The sequence below is a fragment of the Gavialis gangeticus genome, unplaced genomic scaffold (genome assembly GCF_001723915.1).
Source record: "Gavialis gangeticus isolate Ggan-Ray unplaced genomic scaffold, GavGan_comp1, whole genome shotgun sequence".
Lineage (NCBI taxonomy): Eukaryota > Metazoa > Chordata > Crocodylia > Gavialidae > Gavialis > Gavialis gangeticus.
In genome coordinates, this window is record NW_017729012.1 from 3,400,432 (window position 1) to 3,426,883 (window position 26,452).

The following is a 26,452-nucleotide window of genomic DNA, read 5'->3' on the forward strand; positions in this document are numbered from 1 at the left end:
TTGGGCTGGAGAACTCTTTGTGACCTACTCCTTTTCCTTTTCTGGGCTGGAGTGCTCTATTCCTTTGCCCTCTGCCTCCACTCATCCCTTTCTCTAGGATGGATGGCTCTGTTCCCTCTTTCAAATCCTCCTTTGGTCTGGGAAACCCTTTGTGACCCTGACTGGCTCAGGCACTGGGTTTATCTGGCCCCAGCCTGGTTGTCTTCTGGTCAGGTGAGCCTGTAGTCAGCCCCCAAACCACCTGGAAGCTGCTTCTTGGGCAGCATCTCCTCTTAAAGTGGCAAGTGCACCACGGTGCCCTGCTACGGTGGTGGTTCTGTTGTGGGCCTTAGTTATTGTGTGGGTGGTGGAGATGTCTTGGATCTTACCACCTGCACCTCCAGAAACGTTTTATATCTCATCCAGTGCACTGAATGCCTGGATGAAAACTACATAAGGGAAACCAAACAATAACTGCATACCTGAATGAATGCACACCAAAAATGTATAAAAAGACAAAAATACCCAATTACAGGTGGGTGCACATTTCTCACAAGATAACCACTCTCTCTCCAATCTTTCCTCAAAGGGAATTTACAAGGCATCTTTCATAGGTGAACCTACGGACTTTACTTTATAAATCTACTAGATACAAAAAACCATGGACTAAATGTAGACTTATGAATTTATGGCACATGATAACCTGCCTGCCATCTGATAACCCCAAGTAACATCTCTGTATCTTTCCTGCTTTATTTTATTGCCTGTTGATGTTCCCCTCTTCTGTTGTTTTTTCCTCCCCTTCCCCCCACCGACCTGTCTCACACCTATTAACTCCTGTCCCCTATCATGTTCCCTGCCTTGCAGTTGCATTTTCAAAGACCTCCATTTTGCATGCTTGCTTAAACTCCTACTTGGACCCTAGGGAGAAGACCAGCAGACTCTCCCAATTCCTGAAGGAGGGTGAGTGTGACCAAAAGCTTGCAAAGAACAATTTTTCCAACTATTCAGTTGTTTAATAAAAGAGACTTCATTTACTTGAATTACTTTATCTGCCTACGTCCTTAGACAAACATGGCTGCAACCAACACCCTTGATACAGAAAAGCACTCATTGTAGAGGTTCCTGGATATCACAGTCCTAGTGTGTTCTTATCTAAAATTGTTTTTGCTCTCGTTGAACCTTTCTAAATGTCTGGTGGGAGAATTGAGGAGCCAAAGTTACTTCATTTCCAAGAAAAGTTCCAAGACTTCCATTAACTTTGTCAGATGGAGATAAGTAGTAATGTTAGAGGGCTAGGGTTTCTAGGCATTATCCCAATATAATGTGGCACCCAAATGTTGTATGAAACATCACACCACTGTTATTATTAACTTCTTAACTTACAGTGGAGTATAGCGACACTGTTGATGGCTCCAAGTCCTGCAGTGCTGTGCACTGTGCATACACAGAGCAGTGACATGGTACCTGTTCCAAAGAGTTTAAGTCTGATAATGTGGCAATTAATTTCCAAATGTACGATGTTATGTCTTCTCTTTAGTTAGGTAACAAAACACTTAAAACATGATGAAAATGGCTGTCAAGTACAGGTAACTGAACAAAGATTTTCCCCAAAAGAAACAGGAAATAGATGGGTGACGTTAAAGGAGGAAGCTATGACATTTGTGCCACCAAGTGGTCAGTTCCCCAAAGATGTAATGAGCAGTTCTGAAACATGCAAAAGTCCAAATCACTGACTCATATTATTTTTATGATACTACTTCCCTTTGAATGATTATATTCTTCTTTAGGGCACCACAAACTGACAACACATTAGCTTGTTAGGCAGCAGTGTTGCTACTGGCTTTCATTCTGAGCAGTATTCCAGCTTCCTTGTACCCCCATCTCTGCTTGTGTCCTTCCTTTGTCTTATATTAATGTTCATCTACAGTGTGGTCACTGATGAGGCTACACTACATAGCAGTCATAGGAGTGATTTGGCATTCAACATATCCTTAGTATGAAAGCTCTTTGGGCAGGGACCACCTTTTTGCCCTGTGTTTGTACATTGCCAAGGACAATGTGCAGCTTTGGTCATTGACTAGGGCTTCTAGACACTACCACCGGCATGTCTACAGAAGACGCTTAATGCGCAGTAGCCTAATAACACATGCCAGTCACCCATGACCACAACATCCTTTGCACGCACGGCCTACCCCAGCTGCCTGGAGAAATCCAGATCCAGCTCTTCCTCTTGATGTGGTGGCCCGTAGTAAACCCCTACCACCAGATCCCTCTCCCCCCACCCTCCTTGAAGTTTGACCCACAGGGTCTCAGTTAAGCCTTCCTCTGGTCCCATTTGGCAGGTAGAACTGGTATACTGTTCCCTAACATAGAGCGCAACCCCCCACCTTTTTTCCCCTTCCTATCTCTTCTGAACAACCTATAGCCCTCTATGTCTACTGCCCAGTCAAAAGTTTCATCCCACCATGTCTCCACTAGGCCAACCAGGTCGATTTTACTACTTGCAAGCAGGAGAGCAAGCTCCTCCTGCTTGTTCCCCATGCTTCTTGCATTAGTGAAGAGACACCTTCATCCCCCCGAGAGAGCCCTGGGCACCCCCCTTCCTGAGAGACAACTGGTCCCTTGGTATATACCTGAGCTCTTACCTGGGCAGGTCCTACACCTGGTTGAGTTATCTCTTGCTCCTGTGGATCCCCATCCCCCGACGAACTTAGTTTAAAGCTGCTTAGTTTAAAGTCAGAGTATGGGAGAGGTGCTCCCCTTCTCATCAATCCAAATCTGAACTCTCATTCCAGTCCCCGCACAGCCAATTCCCCCTTTTGTAATTTCTTTCTGCCTGTTTGCCAATGTGAATCATCAGACTCGCTGGAATCCAGCCAGCCTAGCAGCACTTTGGTCTAAAGCAAGAGTTACTCCAGGGATAAGACAGATTTCAGCACTCTCCAGGCATGGGAAAACAAGAAGAATGGGTAAATATAGCTACTCACTGCTCAGAAAATGCTGGGTAAGATCTTAATTCTTTAGTCATGCTGCATTCTGCTTTGCAACCCAAGACCCTTAAAATTCCCCATGTCTTGGAGTCATATTTTGGAGGAAATTAATTTTCTGCCACAGAATTTGCCCTGCAGGGAGGAAAATCTGCTGCATGGCAGATGGCATTTTAAGCCATGAGGAAATAGTAAAATCCAATAGGGACTTGTGCCAATTCTTTCAACACCCAAAACTTTCCCGAATTCTCAGACACAGCCCTATGATGCATGCAAGTTTTACTTTCAAATGTAACCAGTTATAATCCTGCTATTATGAAGAAGAACCACGGTAGAGCGGTGCAAAGTTGCTCAGCCCCAGACAAAAGGGTTCTGATGGGCATCCTACCATTCAGGGTGGCTCATCCTGCAGCTTCAGTTCTAATTTATTAGTAAAAATTTGAGAAATGGTCCACACAAGCACTTGCCAGTCAGCATGGGTTCATCCATGAAAGATGCATTGTAAATTCCCTTTGAGGAAAGATTGGAGAGAGAGTGGGAAGGGGAGGAGGAAACAATAGAAGAGGGGAATATTGATAGGCAATAAAATGTAGCTGGGAAGTTATAAAGATGTTACTTGGGGTCACTGGAAGGCGGCAGGTTATAATGTGCCATAAATTCAATGTCTATTTTTAGTCCATGATTTTTTGTATTTAGTAGATTTATAAAGTAAAGTTTGTAGGTTCATCTGTGAAAGATGCCTTGTAAATTCCCTTTGAGGAAAGATTGGAGAGAGTAGCTATCTTGTGAGAAATGTGCACCCACCGGTAATTGGGAATTTTTTATGAAGACCAAGTCCTACCATGGATGACTCATCATTTGGATGTGGAAATTGGTTACCCACATCACATAGCATCGTCACTGCTTCCTGCCGCTTCCTGACCGACAGCCAATTCAATAAGTGTAAACATGGTTCTCTCAAATAGATAGGTCAGTGCTGTCCAACTTCTTATTGTGTGGGCAGCATGCCCCCCAGGCTATATGCCAGGTGGGCTGCATGCCATGGCATGTTGCCACATGGACACCCTCTGTCAGGCAGGCACCTGCCACACGCTTTGCAGTAGGTGCCTCCTTTCCACTGTGCAAGTGCTCCTGCCACCCCACAACTGCACTGTGTGGCCCCCATCACACTGCGTGCCCTCCATCATGTAGCAGGCTCTCCTCTACCGCACTGTGCCATGCTCCTGCACCGCAGAGTCCCTGGGTCCTCCAACTCCCACAGCAGAAGACTCCATTGGCTGCTCTGCCTCCTCCCACCTTGCCCAAATGAGGTGAGGGGGGACGAGGCAAGAAGTGGAAGCAAGAAGTGGGAAGGGAGATACCAGAGACTCTGGCAACAGCAACTGGAGTGGTGGGGAAAGTGATGTCTGGACTGGGAATCTGTGGACCTCAGCTTAACTCCTTGGAGGTCCACAGGCCACCAGTTGGACAGCCCTGATAGGCAATCATACTAAACACATTCCTGCATACTCAACATTTTAGATCCAATTCTGGTTGCATTTGATGGAAAAAACACAGGTAAATCAGGAAGTGCGCTTTGTACATGCAAGTCATTTTCCATTTCATATAGGGAAGCATTATTAACTATGTATTATAGATGGGGAGGCTGACTCAGAGAGAAGGGAAATGACTTTTCCCATGTTTCCCAGTAAGCCAGTGTCATATCATAATCGAGTATAGTCAAGTCTCTTAACCTGTTGTTTCATTCAGTGGACCATGGATAACACTCATAAATCTTTTCAGAATAATCGAGTAACACTTGAGAAACTAGAGGCAGTTTAAGCTAGAAGAAGGGCAATGGGTAGAGGAAAACAAATTTAGAAAACACTGCTATGGAAAAATTCTGTTGAAATTCAACAGGAGATAAGACCCTAATTCAGCAAAAACCCGAAGTACACATTTCATTTTAAGCATACTGTCTTGGAACTAATGCTATATTTAAACTTAAACATGTACCTCAAATGCTTTGCTGGATTAGGGCCTAAACCAACAAGTGCCTATAAAAATTTAAAAGTTCCTATAGAAATTATTGCCAAAAGCTATAGAGAATGATTTCCTTTCTCCAGCATTGTAAGCTTATCCCACAGTATCTTGTAGAAAATACTGTATCCCTGGTTTAAAGATTTTACGGGAACCCTAAGTCTATAAAGGCTTTTCCTGTAAAACGTTTGACTTAAGAAAGAAACTAAAAATAATACTGCAGCCACTTCTGATATGGTATAATTTCCTGATTACCAAAGCATGTATTGAAATCTCAGGCAGAGCAATCGTGATAGTCTAGAGAGTATCTGTATACGTTTTTCTATGATGAAACATCAGGAACTGCTGTCTACTGTGTTGCAGTCACATAGGATTAAGTAATGTTTTAGTCGTCAGCCCCACTCCTTTTCAGGTTCAGGGATTTCCCTGTCCTGCATTATCCATGTGTTTGATCAACCCTCTGTTTTGCATACCTAGTGCCAGCAGAGTATAAAAGGCATTCACGATTCAACAGGGACACAGTACCACTGAGATTAAAGACCTAAACTTTGGCAGAGAAGACTACAGACTTGGAAAAACTTCTCGCGAAAGCAAGGTAAGACAACTCTGTGTTTGACTGAGCAGCCAACCAAGCAGTTAACAGTTTTATTGCACTTTCTAATTTTTTGCTTTTCCAAACTGTTTCTCTGCCTCAAAAACTTTAGTTTCTTTGCTATAGTCTTTAACGGTTCCTTCAAGTAAAAACAATATAATGAATGTTCCTGAATTGCTTTCAAGGATCTAGAGAAACAAGGGGTTTCTTATTTTGATCATCAACACATAGAAAATAAAGATGAAAAAAGTATGCACTTCACCAACTCGGCATGCTTCACCATAATTACAGTTCCAGAGCTTTTCAGTACCAATTGCTGCCCACAGGTCTCATATTTGAAAATCTGGGGTTGCTGTATACAATTCTGAGAGTGCTTCACAGCAATTACACCATTAGAAAAGATCATTCTTTTACATTTAGATGTATTTATAAGACCAGATTTTAATGAATGAAGGGGTGTGTTCGTTTCTTTCTATTGCATTGTAAAGTGCTAGATATGTTTCTAGTGTAGTAACTATTATTATACATAAGCACTTTTCTCCTCTTTTACTTTTATTAAGGGCTTTTAACATTTTTATACTAAATAGCAATTTCTTTAGACATAGTTGCATTCATTTCAATGAATACATTTTGGGTACAGGTTGTTCTTACAATGGGGGGCTTCTAGGCACAACAGCAATACAGCAATGTTGTTGTTTATTTGTATTGCTGTTGCTGTTCTTTTCCAAAGAAGATTTAAATAACAAACTAGTTTCAATGTTACCCATCTCTTTTTTTCCCCTGGAGGAAAACTTTGCTTTGGGACCAGAAGTTAGCAGAAAATCTGGAGTCCAAAAGAATGACAAGACAATTTGTGATAATTAATAGGGCATCAGACTAACTTCTGACTGATAGTGCTCCCTTGATTAGGGATATATGATGTTCTGTTGCATACACAACGTAGAACACACAAGTTGTTTCCGCACCTGCAGTTTCCGAACCGAAGCTGAAACCTGTAAACATCGAGTTCTCAGGTGCTGCAAAATGGCTTTAGTTCCCTGGAGAAGAATTTCTCTGTGAAGGGAATCTTTACTGTGTGAATGACCCAGGCTTTCACATTTTAGATCAGTCTCCTACAAAATTAGAGATTTAAATAAACAGAGGAGCATATTTTTTTTACACTTAAGGTTCCTAAAAACGAGATATGCTAAACTGAAAACAGGAATGTATTTTTGTGACACTGATGAACTATGCTTTGTATTTCATTGACCCTGAGCACATCTGAAAGCATATGCTTTCTCATTTTTAATCAGAGGATGTTAACTCTAGCAAGTCTGTTAAGTCCGTTGTGCTTCCCCATCCTGCCCAGAAAGGGTGTTACCTCCTTTATCACTAAATACATAATTTTCTTTCCTTCCTTAGAGAAGCCTCCTCCTCATCACCTAAATCACAGTATCAGGGTTGGGAAGTACCAGCATAACTTAAAATACACAAAATGCTGTGCCCTTGGCAATTTGCGTTCAAGACTCAAGCCAGTAAGAACCAGTCCTTTGAAGAGAAAGATGTAAATAATAATGTGGAAAAAGCAGCCATGAAAGATCACAGGTAAGATTTCTCTCTACTCTGCCTGTTCCTTCCTGATTTAACTCTGTAAAGTGCTTTGGACTACTGCTTGTATAGAAGACCATACCATGCACTTCTTAAATACCCCTTATGTCAAAGGATGTCTTTCATTTTAGTCCCTATGTTCCATGTAAATGTGATGTCTTCTTCCCACCCCAACACCCAACCCTTACGTTTTATTACTGAAAGTAATAAGCATCAGACATAGACTCATGAAACTGACTCCAGTGGGAGAGGCTGCTCAGCAGTCAGAGCTCAAGACAGATTCTGGCCCTAAGATAAAAAGGATCTAAAGTTCATCGTTGTCATCCCCATGCCAGCACTTCTGTCTGAGATCTTTTCAGTTAAGTTTCATCTTCTCAAACCTGGCATCTAAATTAAAAGGAAGAAAAGGGTTCAAAAGTCAGATCCCATGCAGGAAACAAAGGCAATAAACATAAAAGAAAGCAAGCCATTTGCTTAATGAACTGTGAGACTGCATTTGTTTGAAAAGTTCACAGAATTCTTTCCTGACTTTGTCTAATTTTTGTAAGTACCAGTAGTTTATTAACAGGCCATAGTTGTAGCTTCTCGACATATTTCCTCTGCTTAGCTTATCCCAACGAGTCTCAGCCTTTTACATCCCCAGCCCATCTGAGACACTTGTCCCTTTTAACAGTATGGGAAAGGCAGCTACAGCCCTGCTACCTGTTTCTGTTCCCTCAGGTTGAGAAGTGCTGGCTTACTGGGTTGGTATTATTTTCATGTTAACCATTTCCCTCCTTACATCTCACGTTCATTGCAATGGCTTAAAAATAAAGGTTGTTGTATTAAATCAAATTATTTTTATTCCTTGTAAAGCTTAATGAAAGAAGACGCCAATAACCTGAGCAAGAAACAGAATGAGATGCCCTATGTCAAAACTGCAGCTGAGGTCAGTGAGAGGAGACACTTCTGTTTCTAACTTCAGTACTTGATCCAAAGGATTTGTAGGGGTTGTGCTTGCTGGTCAAAGCTTCTAATGTGCTAACTGTGTGACACATAGCTGTCTAGTCATTACGGCAAGGTATGATTTGAGCTCCTTGCATGAAATGCATTTTAAATGCAAGTGATCTGTACTGAGGATTTTTTAATGACCTAAGAGGAAGAGGTGTCCAGCTCTTGTTCTTTTGGCATACTGTTGCCGTAGTCCTTTGAGCTCCTTTGAAAATCACAGCCTTTCTTAACAAGCAAGAGATTTATCTTATCTCTAAACCCATTTGGTTCATCACTTCATTTAGACCACCACGCTCACCTTGAGAAGTACCCTTGAAATTAATAGAATGCCGTGCTACTGCTTTTATTCTAGTAAGCTACTTCTTCACTAGAATAAAAGTACCGAAAACCTAGCTCTTTGGTTTACTGAAGACCAGCTGGTTTACAGTAGCTGACCATTGCATCACATAAACAGTTTCATACTTGGATGAGTAAGTACTCTTTGAGGTGAATAAGGGGCTCCATGGTCTCTCACTTAAATTCTCATGGGCTTCTGAGCAGTCAAAATGGGCCAACAAAAATCCCCAAGGGATAAACTGAGGCAAATACCTGATGTTTTGTAAAAAAATCCAATGACCCTTTTTATTTTTGTTTTCCACCTGCTCAGAAACCTCCACAAAATGGCATCAAGCCAGTGAACCAAAAGCCGAGGTGCCCAAGATATGTAAAAATTAAAAACATGGAAAATGGCACCATCCTTCAAGATACATTGCACCTTCAGGCAAAGGAGGTAAGAGGAGGAAACTTTAGTGGGTCACTTTTCTTGGCTTAGAAAAGCATTTGGTACAATTTGTATTTTACATTTCCCTGTCCTTTCAGGTTATGAACTGCAGGACCAAGGCTTGCCAAGGGGCACTGATGACCCCAAAAGGTTTTTCGAGAGGCCCTAGAGACAAGCCAGTCCCACCAGAAGAGCTTCTACCTCAGGCAATAGAATTTGTCAATCAGTACTACGGCTCGTTCAAAGAGTAAGGCGATGTTCACTTAATTCTTGTTATTATTGTCTGGTCTGTCTTTCAGATCTAAGTGTCTCCTCCTATTCTTTTCATTACAGTCACCTGCAAACCACCCCATGGCGTACCAGACAGTTTAAGAAATAGAAAAGAACTGTTAGTGGTGGGTGGGTTAGTGCCTACTATCACCTGTTGGCTTCTCAGTTCCACCCCCTTGGTGAATACAGAATTGGAATCTGGTAAATTTTGTATAGTATGGCTTTAAGTGGTTTATAGGGCATAATGGTTTGCTCCTGGAAGATACAAAGTAAGCTGTGTTAAAGTCAATGAGGGCTGAAGGTGCTTAGCATGAGTAACACCTTACAAGGTAAAGTACTAGGTTACCCCATTAGTTCTGATGACGACTCAGATAATCTTGAATTTAACTTGACTTTTATGATATGAGGCTCCAGTTTGCTGATCGTTTTATAGCAACTTCCCTTCCTCCCTTTTAAGTTACCCATAAGGCAATTTTAGCACTTGAAATCAGTGCCTTTTCCCCTCTGACCATCAAGAGATTATGACATTTCATGTCACCAATCAAGTTAAAATTGCGATCATATCATGGTCAGAGGCAGACACTTCCAGGAGGTCATTGCATTGTTGGTTCCTCCTTTATTCTTGTAAATCAGTTTCCTCAGAGGAGTTTCCTGATTGAGTCATTGAATATTGGTTTGATTCTGTTCTTGTGTTTGAGCCAGGTAGTGCAAGCCCTGAACTCTACTTTACTCCCAGAAGCAGTCCCAGTAGTTAATGGAACTACTCCTGTGAGTAAAGTGCAGTGTGTATGTGCATGTGTGCAGAGTCTGGATGTTTGTAAGCTAACAATGCAGTGAAAAGTGCTTCTACTGATGATTTACATTCCCATGCCAGCAACACAGATGCACAAAAGCAGCACAGGTGTAATTTTAATGGGAATTGCATCCATTGCAAAAGGGTGAATTCAATCCAGTGGGCCAGACTGTCCGTTCACTTGCACTGCTCTAAACAAAGGGTAATTGCTCACTTCAGAGATGCTGCAATGAGGCTCCAGCCCTAGCAGTTCAAGGCCTGTGTTTTCAAAGTTCAAGACCATTCTTTCAAGTGCTTGGGGCCCAGGGTTTCAGAACCACTCAGTGCCATGCTCCTTGTGTTATGGCACTTAATGACAGATTTTCAGACAGACTCAGCATCTGGTACAACTACTGGTTTTATAAAGGTGGTACATTTCTAGGTGCTGAGTCCTTCTAAAAATCCTACCTTAAGATACTGGCACCTTTCACTCTTTGCAGCATTAAATACCCCAAATCTGTGTATGTCTGCTTGGAGGTGACCTCACTCCTTGGCTATTTGAGTGCACTGTCTTTTGTGCTGCCCTTGATCTTTCATCCTGGTGCAGGCTATTTTCATTTTGTTTATCAGCCAGCAGGACAACTTCTGTCTGTGCCATGATAAGTATTTCCTAATATTTTGTCTTCATTCTTTCTGCTATCAGTGTAATGATTTTTTGAAGGCTCTTCTCTCCTCTTTGGTGTAGAATTCCTACTGACTTTACTTAGGAGCAATACATTTCTGGTAAAACAACAGAAGTGAGAGAGAAAGCAATCAACTATTAGAGTCTAATAATTAGACCACTTCCCTTTACCCTTCTGCCATTGTAGAAGTGTTTTCCCTACTGCAGACCATCCAGTCCTTTGATGAGAGTTAAACTAGAAACCTGGATAATTTAAATCTGCATTGAGAAATTAATGTGGAAAGCAGGACAAAAGAGGCAGTCTAAGAGTGTGATGAGTGCATGACACGCTTGGAAGTGGAAGCCAACTGTTTGGGGGAAGGCAGTACATCAAGATTAAACATTATAGCTTCCAATTGGCCCTGCATTTTGCTCCTGTTTGGGTCAAGTTAGTGGTTCTCAGCATTTTTAGACTTGAGGCACACCTCCAGAATTTTGTGAATTAAGCACCACCCCACTTCCAAAACGAGTGAATTTATTACAGTGCTTACCGTCTCGATGAGGGGCTGGAAAACAGAAGGAGCAGCTGGCAGGGAAAAGCCTGCACTGCGGTGAGTGCGGGGAGAAGGAATGGCAGGAAAGGCAGAAACGAGACTTATCTTCTCTCTGGAGCCTGCACTGTCTCATTTATCTCCTCTATCCCAGCGGCAACCTTCAAAGGCTGTCATGGCACCCTGGTTGAAAATCACTGGGTTAAGTAGTCCAGAATTCATAGTCCAAGGATGGTTCATGAATCTGAGGCTCAGGAACTCTTGTATAGTATCACAATTGTTTTTGTAGATTAATTTCGCTTTCAGATGTTGAACAATGAGGTCAGCCCATGTGCAGACCTAAAATCCTCTCTCTGCAGCCACACTTGCTGAATCACAACTTGACTCAGAGCATTGTAACTGTGAAACAAACCACTTCTGCAAATGAAATCAGTTCTGCCTAAAGCAAAATTCATTGTTTCTCCTCACAATTATTTCTTCCTCTCCAGACCAAAAGTAGAAGAACATCTGGCCCGAATGGAAGCAGTTAATAAAGAGATAGAAACAACAGGAACCTATCAGCTGACCAAAGATGAACTTATCTTTGCAACAAAACAGGCCTGGAGAAATGCTCCAAGGTGCATAGGAAGAATCCAGTGGTCCAATCTACAGGTGATTTAGTGACTGATATTCAGGGGGTGAATGCTGGCTGGTATATATTAGAACAGTGACCTCTATTTCAGCAGCACTGTGTCAATTTGCATCATCTGACCTTTGTTTTAGACCAGGAGAGATGGATCTCTTCCCTAGGTTTTCAGTTTGGAGTTACATCAAATCATTTTGCAAGGAGAACAATATTCATGACATCACACATCATTTTGTGTAGGCCAGCTGAGCACCTGAAGCAGATATATCTCCAGTACACTACAGGAACACAGAGATCTATTTATCTGTTCCATATAACAGCATTTAAGAGGAAACATTCCTGGCAAAATCCTGCTTGCCAGACACCAGTGTAATCCACTGTGCCTGAACCTTAGATTATGATCCAAACTGAACTGTGTTAGAAAAATAATAAACTTAATTTTTTTTTGCTAAATCAGTTCTTTTCCTGTATTTCTTTTTGGAATATATAGGTGTTTGATGCACGTGACTGTAAAACAGCCAAGGAAATGTTTGAACATATCTGTCGCCATATTGAATACTCCACAAACAATGGAAATATAAGGTATGCTGATCCATCACTGATCTCGCAAACCCAGACATCTAAGGTGTTCTTTTCTGGGGTGTTTTTCTCTAAAAGTTTTGTTTTCCTGTATTCCATTCTTAATTTTTCTGGCACTATCTGTGTCCTGTTACATCTTCCCTCCTCCTTCTTTAAGGTCTGTAATATGAAAGAAAGTGGGTAATAAGATGATTGCATTTTGCTATTGTTTGGTTATTGGGCTTAGTTTACAAAACATGAAATAACTCAGAGCAGTGACAGTTTTAATCCAAATAATCGAAATGCGTTTGACCTGCTGCATTGTAATGGGAGTCAATGTTATTTTTGGGCAGGTCGGCCATCACCGTCTTCCCTCAACGGACTGATGGGAAACATGATTTTCGCATATGGAATGGCCAGCTCATCCGATACGCTGGGTACCAAATGCCAGATGGGTCCATCATCGGAGACCCAGGCTGTCTGCAGCTGACACAGGTAAGGTCCCAAGCAGAAATTACAAAACACCTATCCATCCCACCTTGCTCATCTGTCATTTCCCTTATCACCTAGCCAATGTAAATGATGCAGGGATTTTTTGGTTCTCTTTTTGTGGCTCCCTAAAACCATGGATTGGTTAAAAATCCTCCATTAACCTGATCCAACTCCCATTAAGTCTCGCTGGTTTTAGTGCTCATTTCTTCCTCCTGCCCCTCCCTGAAGTAGGAAGGAGGAATGGGAATAGGTGGAGCTTGACTTCAGTGCCCCAATCAGTGCAGCTCAGTTGGCTGAGGGGTAGGTGAGGGGGAGGAGGAGGGATCAGGAGCAATCATTTTTGCTCTTGTCCTATCACAAATTTCTCTCCTCTACTCCAGAGTTAAGTAGCGTTGTCTGAGAAGCATGTTGCTGCCCCTGGCTACTGACAGGGTTGTGTAGCTATTTAGCTGTTGTATTACCTTTGTATCAGGGAGCCCAGTGGAGCCCTAGGGAAAAACAACATGGCGTTGCCTAAGGGAAAGGCAGCCCTTAGCATCAGGGAGCTCTCCAGAGAGGATTTAAAGGGTGAACATTCTTTTGTGGTCAAACCTGCAGAGAAACAGAACAAAACCTACCTTTTTTCCTTACAGTTGTGCATTGATCTTGGGTGGAAGCCTAAGTATGGTCGCTTTGATTTAGTTCCACTGATTATCCAAGCAAACGGCCAAGACCCGGAAATATTTGAACTGCCTCCAGAAATTATCCTTGAAGTGCCAATGGAGCATCCAAAGTAAGCAGACTGAATTGAGATAATTGCATCTGTGTCTCCACCTCGCCTTCCCTGCTCAGCTGTTATTTGGGCCAGGTTATTAGTCTGTGCCCTGCAGCAGTCTTTTTATTATTTCTTTGTCAGGCTGAAATTATGTTAAGTTAACTCGAGAGGTAAAATGTGTGGTACAGCAACTAAATTGTATTTAAATGAATGCAGAGTAATAGCTTTTTTGCAGGAAACTTTTTTTTTCTTGTCTTTCCCTCAGTCATATACAAAAACATGTTGCTTTTTTAAAGCACAGTCTCTTGTATGTGTGTAATGCATGTGTAAGGTGCATGCTGTTTTAGTATCAACACACCCCCAGTTCACTACAGAACTTAAGCATGTGCTTTCTGCAGAGCGATCATCATAGCATACGTCATTGAACTGAAGCCCATCTGGCTTGACCACGTTGAAAACAACAATTTGCTGCTCTTGCCAGTCATAAGCTCAGGTCATTGAGACTGAAAGTGCAAAGCTTCCTGATGATCCAGTGGACAGCAGTCATTTTACAGGGCCAGCAATAATTTGACACTATTTACCAGTTTCCTCAGCAAAGAACTCTGAGGTTTTGCATAGTTAATGAAAATTCATTCTGAGCCTTTGCAGTATGTTCACCGTAGCTTTGTCACGTACAGCAGATAGCATTGTCCCTGTTCCCTAATTGCCGCTAGTTGTAGTCAGAAGAAAACACCAAGGAAGCTACTTACTTACAGTCCAAATGCTTCTTTAAAAGGTACGAATGGTTTAAAGACCTGGATCTGAAGTGGTATGCGATGCCTGCTGTGGCCAACATGTTGCTCGAAGTGGGAGGCCTGGAATTCACTGGCTGCCCTTTCAACGGCTGGTACATGGGCACCGAGATAGGCGTGCGAGATTTCTGTGATGTGCAACGGTACAACATCCTTCAGGTAATCTTCGAGGGGATGGCATGAGTCTCTATGCAAGGTAGGAGTGTGGTGGGGGTGTGAAGGGCCAGGAAGAGAGTGTTCTGTGAGAAATTAATATTTCCAAGAGCAAGAAGCCAGCATGCGCTGTTCAAATGAGTGTTGTCTGTGCTTCCCCACACACCTCAGCCAGCAACTTCTAACCTGACAGCATCTCCTGACTACTTATTTATGGGACCTCTCCTGAGCTACAGCCAAGATCATGAAACTGTGCCAGATTTTGTCATTATTTATACAATGACCTAACAGTATCTCTTCCAAAATCTTGGTTCGGATGTTGGAACAGCAGCCAAGGGAGTGAAGATTCTCCTGTGAATCTTTCTCCACTTTTCTACTGAGCCCAGTCAAGCTTTCATGTAACTCTTGGACATTGCCTACACCAACTGCTTTTTTAACCATTGCACAGCTGCCAGTTCTGTTCTCCCGGGGTCCTGGTTCATGACTGGGACTTCCAGGCACCTCCAAAAAAGTAGTAGTTATAATGTACAGCGGTATCTGCTTTCTGACCTGACAGTGCCTCTTTAAGACCATCTAACCCAGCCTTCCCCATGCCAGATCTGAATACCCTTCAGAGCTCTGAATCAGAAAGCTTTGCTTCAGACATCCCGCTGGCATTGAATCCTCCAGCACAAAAGCCAGTGCATTGATTCTGACATTACATGTGGTTTTCCCCCTACCCCATAACATTTTTCCCTGAGTATTGGCTTGAAAAATACTTAACCAAATGCTAAAAGCTTTTGGCAGAATCATCAGTCTGAACTCCTGTGTATTAATTTCCTTTTTCTGTCTTTCAAATGTAGGAAGTAGGAAGAAGGATGGGTCTGGACACAAACAAACTTTCTTCACTGTGGAAAGACCAAGCTGTTATAGAGATCAACATTGCTGTGCTTTATAGCTTCCAAGTAAGTCATTTCTTCAAGCCATGACCAACTGATGGGTGGGCAAATGAACTAGGGGCACTTTGAACATGGCCTCCCTGTGCTAGAGCAATAAAATGCAAGTGAAGAATTGTGAATCCTCTGATGGCTAAAAACCTGGCAAAAAACAGGATTATAGAACAAGCTGCAGCACAAGAGGCCAAAATTAATCTATAATAGAGTACTGGGTGTGTCTACATGTTCCCCCCATAGTCCAGTTGTTACTGTACTGTCGTTTAGTACTTGCCTTAGGTGGCACATGATTATTTTTAGTGGCACGCTATAGCAAGGTAGCTCATTGCTATGGTGACGTAGCATCAGCGTCACGGTTTGTGCCTGCCATGCTACATCACCACAGCAACGAGCTATGTCGCTGTAGTGCATCGCTATGGCAATGTAGTGTCACGTGTAGACCCACCCACTGAAGCATAAAATCCCTTCACATTATGTGTTCAGCCAATGTATAGCCTTTTATAAGCAGTACAGGGAGAAAAGCAAAAGTTTTTTTTTATAAGACTTAGGGAGCACTTATGGTCTGTAGCAACACAGTGTTTATAAATGCTTTAGATAGTCAATGCAGTATTTTTGCAGGTCCATACTATGGGTCTCACCAGCTGATGCCTTGCTTTGTGTAATTCTTTTAGAAGCAAAATGTCACCATCATGGACCACCACTCTGCTGCTGAGTCCTTCATGAAATACATGCAGAATGAGTACCGTGTTCGAGGAGGTTGTCCGGCAGACTGGGTTTGGCTTGTGCCTCCGATATCAGGGAGCATTACCCCAGTATTTCACCAGGAGATGCTGAACTATGTGCTTTCACCGTTCTATTACTACCAAGTAAGTGTGACTGAAGCAATGATCTTAGCAGACAGTTTAAAATACTAGAGGTCCTATCTACAGATCACCTACTGTCAGAGTTTAAACCATATCCTTCCCATTAACTGCCAGTCATGGTACTTGTGAACTCATATTCACCGAGTGATGCATTCATTCATTAGCAGATACATACGTTAGTTCCTTTTGCATCCCCAAATGGATATAAAATGCAATTAGACCCTTATCAAGGCTGAGCTTGCGTTACTGAAGATGATAGAGGCAGGACCTGGCCTACAAAGTAGATCACATGTGTGGATTACAAAATATTCTGACCTTTCCAAGGGAACATTTTTTATCTGTGCAACATGGTTATAGTGTTTCAAAATCTCATACCTTTCTTTTTCAAGGAGGATGCTTGGAAAACTCACGTCTGGCATGATGAAACACGCAGGCCAAAGAAAAAGGAGATAAAGTTTAGTGTTTTTGCAAAGTAAGTTTCCAATACGCTTACTATTCCGTGTTTTGTACATGTGAAGTTAAGCTCTGAGGAGCTGACATTTCCTTTCCAAAACTGGGTTGGAGGAGTTCCAGGCCCACATCTTTGATTTATCTCATTATTGCGGTAGGGGCCAGTGAATCATTTACATCTTCAAGTCTAGTGACAATCATGTCCGAAATCTCCAACTTACTACTCTAAAAAATTCTCCAAGAAAAGTCAAAAAGCCTTTCTCTATATTAGCTTTTTCCTATATTTTAGAAAATCAGGTTCCACCTATATTGGCAGATAATTTATCAGCTTCATGTGCTTTTTCTCAGGGCCGCATTCTTTGCCTCTTCATTGATGCGGAAAAGAATGGCAGCCCGGTCTAAAGCAACTGTGATATATGCGACAGAGACGGGGAAATCTGAAACCCTGGCCAACAATCTGTGTGACTTATTCAACTGTGCCTTCAATACCAGGGTAAGAAAATCTACCTCATGACCATAAATATATTACTGAGGGAAGGTAGGAAAGAAAGAATGAGAAATAAATCTAGGAGAGCAAGAGTTGGAAACTACAGGTCTGTCAGTATCCACAAGAGGTTGCATCTGGCAAAGATTCACTGGAAGCTTTGGTTGACCAAAGATTTGACCCAGAGTGTGTATTTTTTTTATGCCTTGCAACATATTTTCTTTTTGATTTGCAGACCATTGTTTCCGTAGGAAACACTTTTATTGCATCTGCTTCTGCCTCTGTGAAATGGTTTTATGCCTTCAAACTACTCTAACTTGGCAAGGCTTCTCATTTAGCTTTAAATGATGGGTCATTTGTTTGGGAAAGACAAAATATCAGTCATTGCTGGTCAGTCTGAAGACCATAGTGAGGATTTGTTGTTTTGCTTATTAAAGTCCCCAGCTGAGACTGGGGCCTCATATTTTTAGGTGCTTCACATGGTCAAACATAAAGAGAAAGAGTCCCTGCCTTGAGAACTTACCATCTACCTAGACCAGACATATGGTGGTGGGGGAAAGTGGATAAGCTAACCCACACTGTCTCCCAGTTTTAATAAACAGTGACCTGAAAGCTTCTTACCTATTACAGCCAGCCCATATTTATGTCCTATGAATTCATTCTCTTCCAGATTCTTTGTATGGATGACTATAAGATCAGTGACCTGGAGAAAGAAAATCTCCTTCTGGTGGTAACCAGCACTTTTGGAAATGGAGATTCACCTGGCAATGGAAAGGTAAGATTTCAAGGCGAAGACTGTAGGAGGTCTTGATCCAAGATCCAATAGGAATCTTAACGTTGACTCCAATGGACTTAGAACAGACTTTAATTTTATATCATCTATAGATATTTATGCAACATGAAACATTTTATTCATTTTTTTTACAGAAATTGAAGGAAGCCCTGTTCACTATGAAAAAGCTGAACAAAAAATTCAGGTAATACTTTGTTATTTAATGTGTCTTTGATTGTCTCTATTACTTTAATTTAACATGCAGTTCAATGAGAACTGTGAACATTGCTTTCCTGAGACTCATCTACATCTCTCTGCATAGATATGCTGTGTTTGGCCTGGGATCAACCATGTATCCAGAGTTCTGTGCCTTCGCTCATGCCATTGACCAAAAACTTGCACAGATAGGTGCCTCTCAGATCACTACAACGGGTGAAGGGGATGAACTCAATGGACAGGAAGAAGCCTTTCGTGCCTGGGCAGTGAATGCATTCAAGGTAACTATTGCTGCAGCAATCCATGGACCTGCTACATTAATTTTTTCTTAGGTTTTCATTGGTGAAACAGCCTGCAAAAAGGAAAGTTGAAAAAAAACCCCATTTAAAACAAAAATATCATTTGGTATCATTAATAATACAATCCATCTGTGCACTTAAGATCTGGATTTTCGATACCTTCAGGTATGGGAGGGGAGGGGGTCACTGAAGATCCAGGGTTTTGCTTCAGTCCATTTTAAAGGAAGGAGCCATTTGCCAATTTATCATATGGATCTTGATTTGGAATAAGGGTCTCCCAAAACTGAGGCAAGATTCAGTTCAGTTTTGCTGCACTGGTGCTGAATCCATTGACTTTGAGCTTCTTGTGTAGTAAGGTACACAAAGCAAGAAGGGTGATAGAATTTATCCTAAAAATGTTTCTAACTAGATCCAGGATCTCATTTCTTCTGGTTTGGAAATAACCTTGTTAGAGTCAGTACAGCTATAGAAATCAACAAGATATTCCCAATAGTTATTAGGAATGAGTGAAATCAAAATCTGCTTCATCTGTTCTACATGATGTCATTAGCAGTAGTAGTAATTAAATGCAAAGCAGTGTTATCAATGAACACTCAAAAATGACAAGAACTGAAATGTTTACCATGAGTAATCTTCAATTTTTTCTAGACTGCCTGTGAGATCTTTGATGTCCGTGGGAAAAACAGCATTCAGGTACCCAAGATGTATACCTGTGATGATTCCTGGAATCCTAAGAACTACAGGGTGGTATACGACTCCCAGACTTTGCACTTGAGTAAAGGTATTGCCTCTCTCCTTTTTTGGCATGCCTGTTTAGCATCTAATATGCTTGTCTTGCATAGACAGTTAAAACAAAATTAGCCTTGCTACAATATTGGGGGATGAACCTAATGTTCTGCTAAGACGGTTAAAGTGGTTGAAGAAACAGAAATCTGTTTAGGTGGGATAATTCCTAGTCTCACATCTCAATAGGACAGCATTAAAAAACACACCGCATGCTATTTTCAAGCAGCGCAGAAGCTTGAAAGCAGTATGACTTGTTTATTACTTTCATAGGAAACCAAAAAAGGATGGGGAGAAGAATAGCACAGTTCCTTTCCACACTGCCTTGAAGAAATCTAAAGTAATTCAGTATTTGATTAACCACATCCCCTTTTTCCACAGGACTTGCTGACATACATGCAAAGAATGTGATTCCAATGAAGCTCACATTTAGGCAGAATCTGCAAAGTTCAAAATCCAGGTATGACACTCAATTCTTGTAGATATTTTAATAACATTTTTACTATAATTTAAGAAAACTGAAATGGCCAGATATAAACATCTTTGAATTTCAGACCATTACTAATGGGAATTAACATAGCACAAATCAGTTTGATGCTAAATGTAAAATCCAGTGTGATTGCTTTGCCCAAAATCCTAAGCACATTTTCACTTCTTCAGAAAATTGCCTCCATTCAGAAAAAGGAAAGGGAAAACATATTTTAAAGAATTATTTTAGTTCATAATGATGCTACAACCCAAGTTAAGCTATAACAATACACAAACTCATGCAGATAGGTGCTGAATTACAACCATTTTTAAGGAACAACATCCGCTTTATGGAACAGGCTCTATAAAAGACTTCCTAGTGCCCTCGTGTTCTATGTTCTAAAAATAATATCTTGAGAGGAAGTCTCCCGGGCTGGTTATTAATGCAGACTTTTCAACTTCCAATAAGATTATATTTTCAATGGCCAATGACACAGTGATTCAGGTTATTATATGCTGATCAGCACATCTTCAGCATCTTATTTGTGCTGAGTAAAATACTGTACCTACCCAGAACGTGGTTTGACAAAAGGTCCAGGAACTATTAAATTAATCTGAAAGTAGGGCCAACGCAAGCAAACCCTTGCCAAAGATCTCTTTACATTTATACCTTTCTGCACTGTCAAAGGGAAATCCTGTTGACGTAACCAAAATTTGTCTGGTTTCTTCTTTTAATATATAGTCGTGTCACCATCCTTGTTAAGCTTTCCTGTGAGACTAATCAGGAAATGCAGTACCTGCCCGGAGACCACATTGGGATTTTCCCAGGCAACCAGCCAGAATTAGTTCAGGGCATCACTGAGCTTCTTAAAGATGCACCCCCAGCTGATCAGACCGTCCGATTGGAAACCTACAATGATGGTAAGTTAGATTTGTTGGAGGGGCAGCAAATGTTTTATGAACTTTTCCATGATCCAGTTTAATAATTTTTTAATTTAAAATTGATTATTGACATGTATTATTTCAAGATATATAGTCACTGACTTGTCCATTGCCTTCATATCCACCAGTCTTTAGGTAAAAAATGGGAGCTCCCAAGGGAGCTGTATAGACTCTTTGTTTTGCTTGCTTTACTAGTACTAGAGCCTGATCTAGCTCAAACTGATGAAAATCCTCAGTAATCAATGGGATATTTCTGGATTGACATTTCTCTGAGATCAGAACCTGGCTACTGACTGTCTCTAAGTTATGATAGAGGGGATTCGCTGCAGTTTGGGACATTCTAACCAGTCTTCTAAACTAGGATATTTCCTCTGCTTAGGAGGAGAAACCTGCTAAATCATAGCTTGGTTGCACAGATAAGTGGTTGTTTGAACAGTTCTCTTCATTTAAAGGGGATGTTTTCTCATTGCCTGTGGTTCAGTGCATATAAAAACAGGGCCAGATCTTTCACTGGTGAAATTCAGCATAGCTCCTTTACAAGAAAAAAACAAACAAGCAAATTCCTTTTTGCCTGGAGGGAGACTTAAGGGTTTTGCTGTTGATCAAGTACAAGATTATGCTTCGCTAGATTTATTTTCTTAGCAGCTACTCCTCTCACTGGGGTCCTGTGTCTAGCTCTGCAGGCAGGTAGGCTGGTTAAGAAGGGTCAGCCTACTTTAAACAAAACTGAATGCTTCAAAACATAACAGCTGTCATACTTCTTGGGAAACAGTCTCAAATGTTTCTTATATTTTCCAAATTTCCAGGTGGCTACTGGACAAGTGACAAGAAAATTCCACCCTGCACACTCTCAGAAGCCTTGACATACTTCCTGGATATCACCACCCCACCCTCACAGCAGCTGCTAAAAAAGCTCTCCCAGCTGGCAACAGAGGAAGGAGACAGACAGAGACTGGAAGTCTTATGTCATGTGAGTATTAAAACTAGACTTACCATAGAAGGATTCTCTGCTTTGAAGACTCTGTACCTCGGCAACTTCCCCACACTGCTGTGATGGAAGCTTTAGAGTCTCTTTTTATATCTCAATTTTACCTATACGTTGTTAAACTTAAAGCAAGAAACTTAGTTTACACATGACTTTTGAAATGCCCCGTTCCCAGTTTCCATGAGGTTTTGAGCTGCCTGTCAACATTTCTGTTTGCCCTTGGAAATTGCAGAGCTTAGAGAAGTACAACGACTGGAAGTTTTTCAACAGTCCCACCATCCTGGAGGTCCTGAAGGAATTCCCTTCCATTAAGGTCTCAACACCTTTCTTGCTGACTCAGTTGCCTTTGCTGAAGCCCAGATATTACTCCATCAGCTCCTCACAAGACATGTCACCCAGAGAGGTCCATCTGACAGTTGCGGTGGTCAACTACAGGACAAAGGGTAATTGTCACTTACATATATTCTCTGATTCACTTGCATTTATTCTCTGATTCAATGCTGTGTCCAGGGCACCATGGTTCAGTAAAATGTATTGGCCATACGATAGAAAGCTGGCCATTTTAGTTGGGAGTTTATATTGTGGTATCACTCTATATAAATAATTAATTCAGGATAGAAATGTGTTGTGACAATTAACAGTCTATGTTGGGTTTTTAAATCAGTATTAGATACCAAATTATCAGGTTTTTTTAGATATCAGCTTTTTTTTAGAGTAATTAGCTTTATTCATAGATGCGTTTTCCCTTCTTCCTGCAGATGGTCAAGGTCCCTTACGTCATGGAGTTTGCAGTACATGGCTGAATACAATAAATCTCAGTGAAACAGTCCCATGCTTTGTACGCAGGTGAGGTGTTACTTCAATTTCTTCAGTCTCTTCGTTGTTATCAGAGTATATATTATATAGGCAAGCTTTTCAAGCAACTAATACTTTGCAAACAGCATAAGGACCTGTTGTCTAAAAATCAGATTCCTTTAGCATGCCTGAAGTTGGGTGTCCAAATATTGAAGCATCCACAGGCAAGACATATTTATTGGTAAAATAGTCGACCTTTCATTGGCTTATCTCTGATGGCCAATAATTCATCTGACTGAACAATCTGCAGTAAAGAACCCTGCCGCTAAACTATCCTTTTTTTCTGTTTGCAAATTGTCACCAAGGTTTTACAGATTTTTTCACAATAAAAAATGTGCAAGAAATATTTTGTGGGAACAAAACTTGTTTCCTGCAAGTGTTGCCTTGAGTAGTTGATACTTGAAATTCAGTAACAACAGAGTATCATTTCTGTTCCTGGCTGAGATTTCAAGGCAGATTTGGGAAAACTTCTGGCACGAATCTATATAAATACATATCTGCAACAGGCACTTGGAAAACTTCTGTGAGCTCTTGCAAATATGAACCACTCATGTAAAGAATCAAAAGCTTCTTAAATAGTGTCAAGGGGAATTACCTTGGGACTTGCTGCAGCACTGCCAGAAGTCTGTCAGCAGCCGTGCCCAAACTTTAATAAGACTATTATCCATACTTTTTGCAAGGCAGCATTATCTAGTAGATAGACATGCAACTAGAGCTATGGTGCCTGGTGACTTTGAGCAAGTATTTGCTGGTGCTTCTGCAAAGCAGGAATGATGGCAATAGAATGAGTTGGCAGGGCTGATGTTTACATCAGACCTTGAAAAATGGAGAGCCTGATTCTCCACTCCATGCAACCCAATTAACAGTAGTAGTGCCACAGAGGAGAGGTTAAGGCTAACAGGGAGAGGTAATTGCTGGGGAGCTTGGTAGGAATTGACTTATGCCATCTTATGCTCTTCCTAACAAATCTGTTCTCACATTTAATTGATATTAGTGCTGCCGGATTCCAGCTCCCGAAGGACCCATCCACGCCATGCATTCTGATTGGCCCAGGGACAGGAATTGCTCCATTCAGAAGCTTCTGGCAGCAGCGTCTCCATGACTTGGAAAAGAAAGGTACAGAGGGATGTCCCACAGAGGCATTGCATGTGTAAACATGCAGTTCTGTGTTGCTGTTGTAATTGATGCTCACAAGCCCAAGAGGAGGGGCAGGTTATACCCAGAAGCATTGGTACTGACAGGGAGCAGTGCAGAGATTTGCCACTCAAGGAGGAGTTTCAACAGGGACTGTACCTGAAAGACATCTTCCTCTTACTCTCTGTTGGGGGATCTGGAATCACCAGGGGCACTAGGAGGGAGCTGTTCATCTGCTTCCAAAAGTTTAGACTCTGTTTGCTCCTTACCTCTTGCACAATGTGTCCAAGCACAGAGATAAAAAACAGTGGCTTCCTCTCAACTGCTTCTGCCAGATTAGTGGATTATTGCTGCCCCTTTGGTGTTACACAGAGCTTCTGCCTGTGATGTTTTGTAGACACCCTGACTGCACCCACATCAGAAGCCATCACACACACGCATTCCACACAGTGGAACAGGCTAATTAAAAAATAGCCTCCTGCCCTTACATTGCATGAATAGTTGCTGAGACAACAGGGCCGTCTGTTGGGATTGTAATTGCAAATAATTGGGCAAAGTTTAAAAGACGAAACAACTTTTCATTGTTGGTTTCAGGAATCAAAGGCAGCGGCATGACATTACTGTTTGGCTGCCGGCAATCAGATACGGATCACATCTACAGGGAAGAAACTCAGGAGATGAAGAGAAAGGGAGTACTCAAAGAGGTCTACACTGCTTACTCCAGGCAGCCTGGCCAAGCAAAAGTAAGACTGGCTTCTCTGCCTTTTAGAAGGGAGACTATATTCCCGAGATAAGAATTGGGCACTGTTTAAAGCTCTCCTTCAGAACTGCCGAGTGCTTCACTGCAGTGCATTGTCCTCGACTGATGAAAGGCCTTCATTTTTTGCAGGGGACAGGAGTATAGCTATACATATCTAACCCCTAGTTATTACCCTGAGAAAGACTATAATAGCTAGGTCCATATTTAAAACTTCCAATAGCAACCTGCCTGTGAAGCTCAAAGGCGGAGAGATTGCTGAGGTAGCAGTAGTCATTGGCACCTAAGCCAGCCTTTTCAGCTGCTGGTATAAGAGGGCATGAAGGTGGAGCTGAAGTATCCCTATACCAATGGCTGCCTATAGACATGCTCATTAGTGTTCTAACTAGAACGCTCCAGCATTGCCTCACAATCACAAATGAGCTTTAGTTGAAGTGCCCCCATGGCTATCTTGAAACAAAGTGGGCTTAATACACATGACTATGAGCCTTTTCATTACAGTGGCTCTCCAGAGCTCTAATTAACACTCCCCACCCAACTCTGAGCACGTGTACAGGCAGCCCAGGTGTCTAAATGTTCCTTTGGAGCTGCTGACAATGGGGCCTAAATTAGAGCAGCTTTTGGGCTACTATTTCTGCAAGACACTGGCCCAGCCTCAAGACCAGAAGAATGTAAAGGTGGTTTAAGGCCATTTTCCCCTCTGCTCTTGTACACAGCATAGCTTGATGGGAAAGGATGTCAAAACTTTCACATGCAGGCCTTAGGTCTATGCCACATATTGAGAAACTCCTACCTCAGGTCATATTAAAGGGATTTTGCTTGACTTGTTTTTTAAGGTCTATGTTCAAGACATTCTTCAGAGCAAGCTGGAGACAGAAGTTCACCAACTCATCCATGAAGACAAAGGGCATCTGTATGTCTGTGGAGATGTGCGCATGGCCAGGGACGTTGCCCAGACCTTGAAGGAGATGTTTGCTAAGAGACTGAAGCTGACCGAGGATCAGGCTGAAGAGTACATCTCCCAGCTCAAGGTATGGCTGTGGGCCAGGGGCATGATTTCACCTACTTGCTATAGTCAGTGCTCAAGCTAAAGGGTCCTGCACAGCATAAGCCAGAACCCTGATTAAGCGACTGCTGTAGGGTAGGCAACAATCATGTAAAAAAAAATCTAAACAGCATGTGAGTGCAGATTAGTCGACCCCTTCTAAATGAGCTGCACACCTTATATGTGCTGTTCTCTCAGTGTATGTACTGCATATGCGTAATTCATATTACTCCAATACATAATGAACATGCCATGAATGCCCAAGATGCATATATTGAATATTACCCCACCCCTGTATTTCCACTAGTGGCCCCACTCTCTCCACCTTAATTCTGTGCATTCATGGCAGGGGCCAGATTTGCCTTGATGAAGCTGGATAACTAATGGCTTTTGCAGGATGTGTGAATTTCCATGTTTTTAGGCTCAGGTGGAACAACAGAGATTATATTATTTCCTCTCCTTGATTTTGCAGAGCCAGAAGCGATACCATGAAGACATATTTGGGGCTGTGTTTCCACGTGACCACAAACGAGCTTCAAAACTCACCAGCCAAAGAACAGATCAGCAGTTAACATTTTAATCAAAATTTGCACATGCATTGTTATTTTCAAACAGCAAGGGGCCAAGTCTTTCTGATGCATGTCAATGATGCGCATGTGTCTGAGGGTAGGCCTTGGCCCTTTCAGGTTTAGTTTTAGGTCAACGCAAAAGACTAAATGTATTTTATTTAATTAAATCCTTATTGCTATTTATTCTGTGATTTCTTTTTAATGAATATTTTGTTATAATCTGGATAGTCAAGAGGCAGATTTTTTTTTTTTAACCCTGTCTAGAATAGGGTGTGCTCTGGCTAGTTGAAAATACAGAAAAATATCTGCTGCTTCTGCTACTGAAGAAAATATAGATTTTTATATATATATATA

The 26,452-nt window shown here is 41.7% G+C and overlaps 1 protein-coding gene across 2 annotated transcripts; it reads left to right on the forward strand.

Annotated features, from left to right (window-relative positions):
- Positions 1-2,716: 2,716 nt before the first annotated feature.
- On the forward strand, positions 2,717-26,445 carry NOS2 (nitric oxide synthase 2). Of its 2 annotated transcripts, XM_019511048.1 has the most exons (28): positions 2,717-2,986; positions 5,503-5,583; positions 6,982-7,164; positions 8,023-8,095; positions 8,804-8,926; positions 9,016-9,164; positions 11,660-11,822; positions 12,287-12,378; positions 12,708-12,849; positions 13,479-13,618; positions 14,376-14,550; positions 15,387-15,488; positions 16,148-16,342; positions 16,729-16,811; positions 17,138-17,282; positions 17,944-18,048; positions 18,201-18,250; positions 18,368-18,542; positions 19,209-19,341; positions 19,725-19,803; positions 20,554-20,732; positions 21,560-21,723; positions 21,971-22,181; positions 22,497-22,584; positions 23,588-23,709; positions 24,322-24,470; positions 25,321-25,515; positions 26,002-26,445. In XM_019511048.1, the coding sequence occupies exons 3-28, from the start codon at positions 7,055-7,057 to the stop codon at positions 26,107-26,109; spliced, it is 3,450 nt and encodes a 1,149-aa protein (XP_019366593.1). In that variant the 5' UTR covers positions 2,717-2,986; positions 5,503-5,583; positions 6,982-7,054; the 3' UTR covers positions 26,110-26,445. The 2 variants fall into 2 exon arrangements, with proteins under 2 accessions (XP_019366593.1, XP_019366592.1); XM_019511047.1 differs by lacking the exon at positions 2,717-2,986 and having other exon boundaries at positions 4,624-5,583.
- Positions 26,446-26,452: the final 7 nt, after the last annotated feature.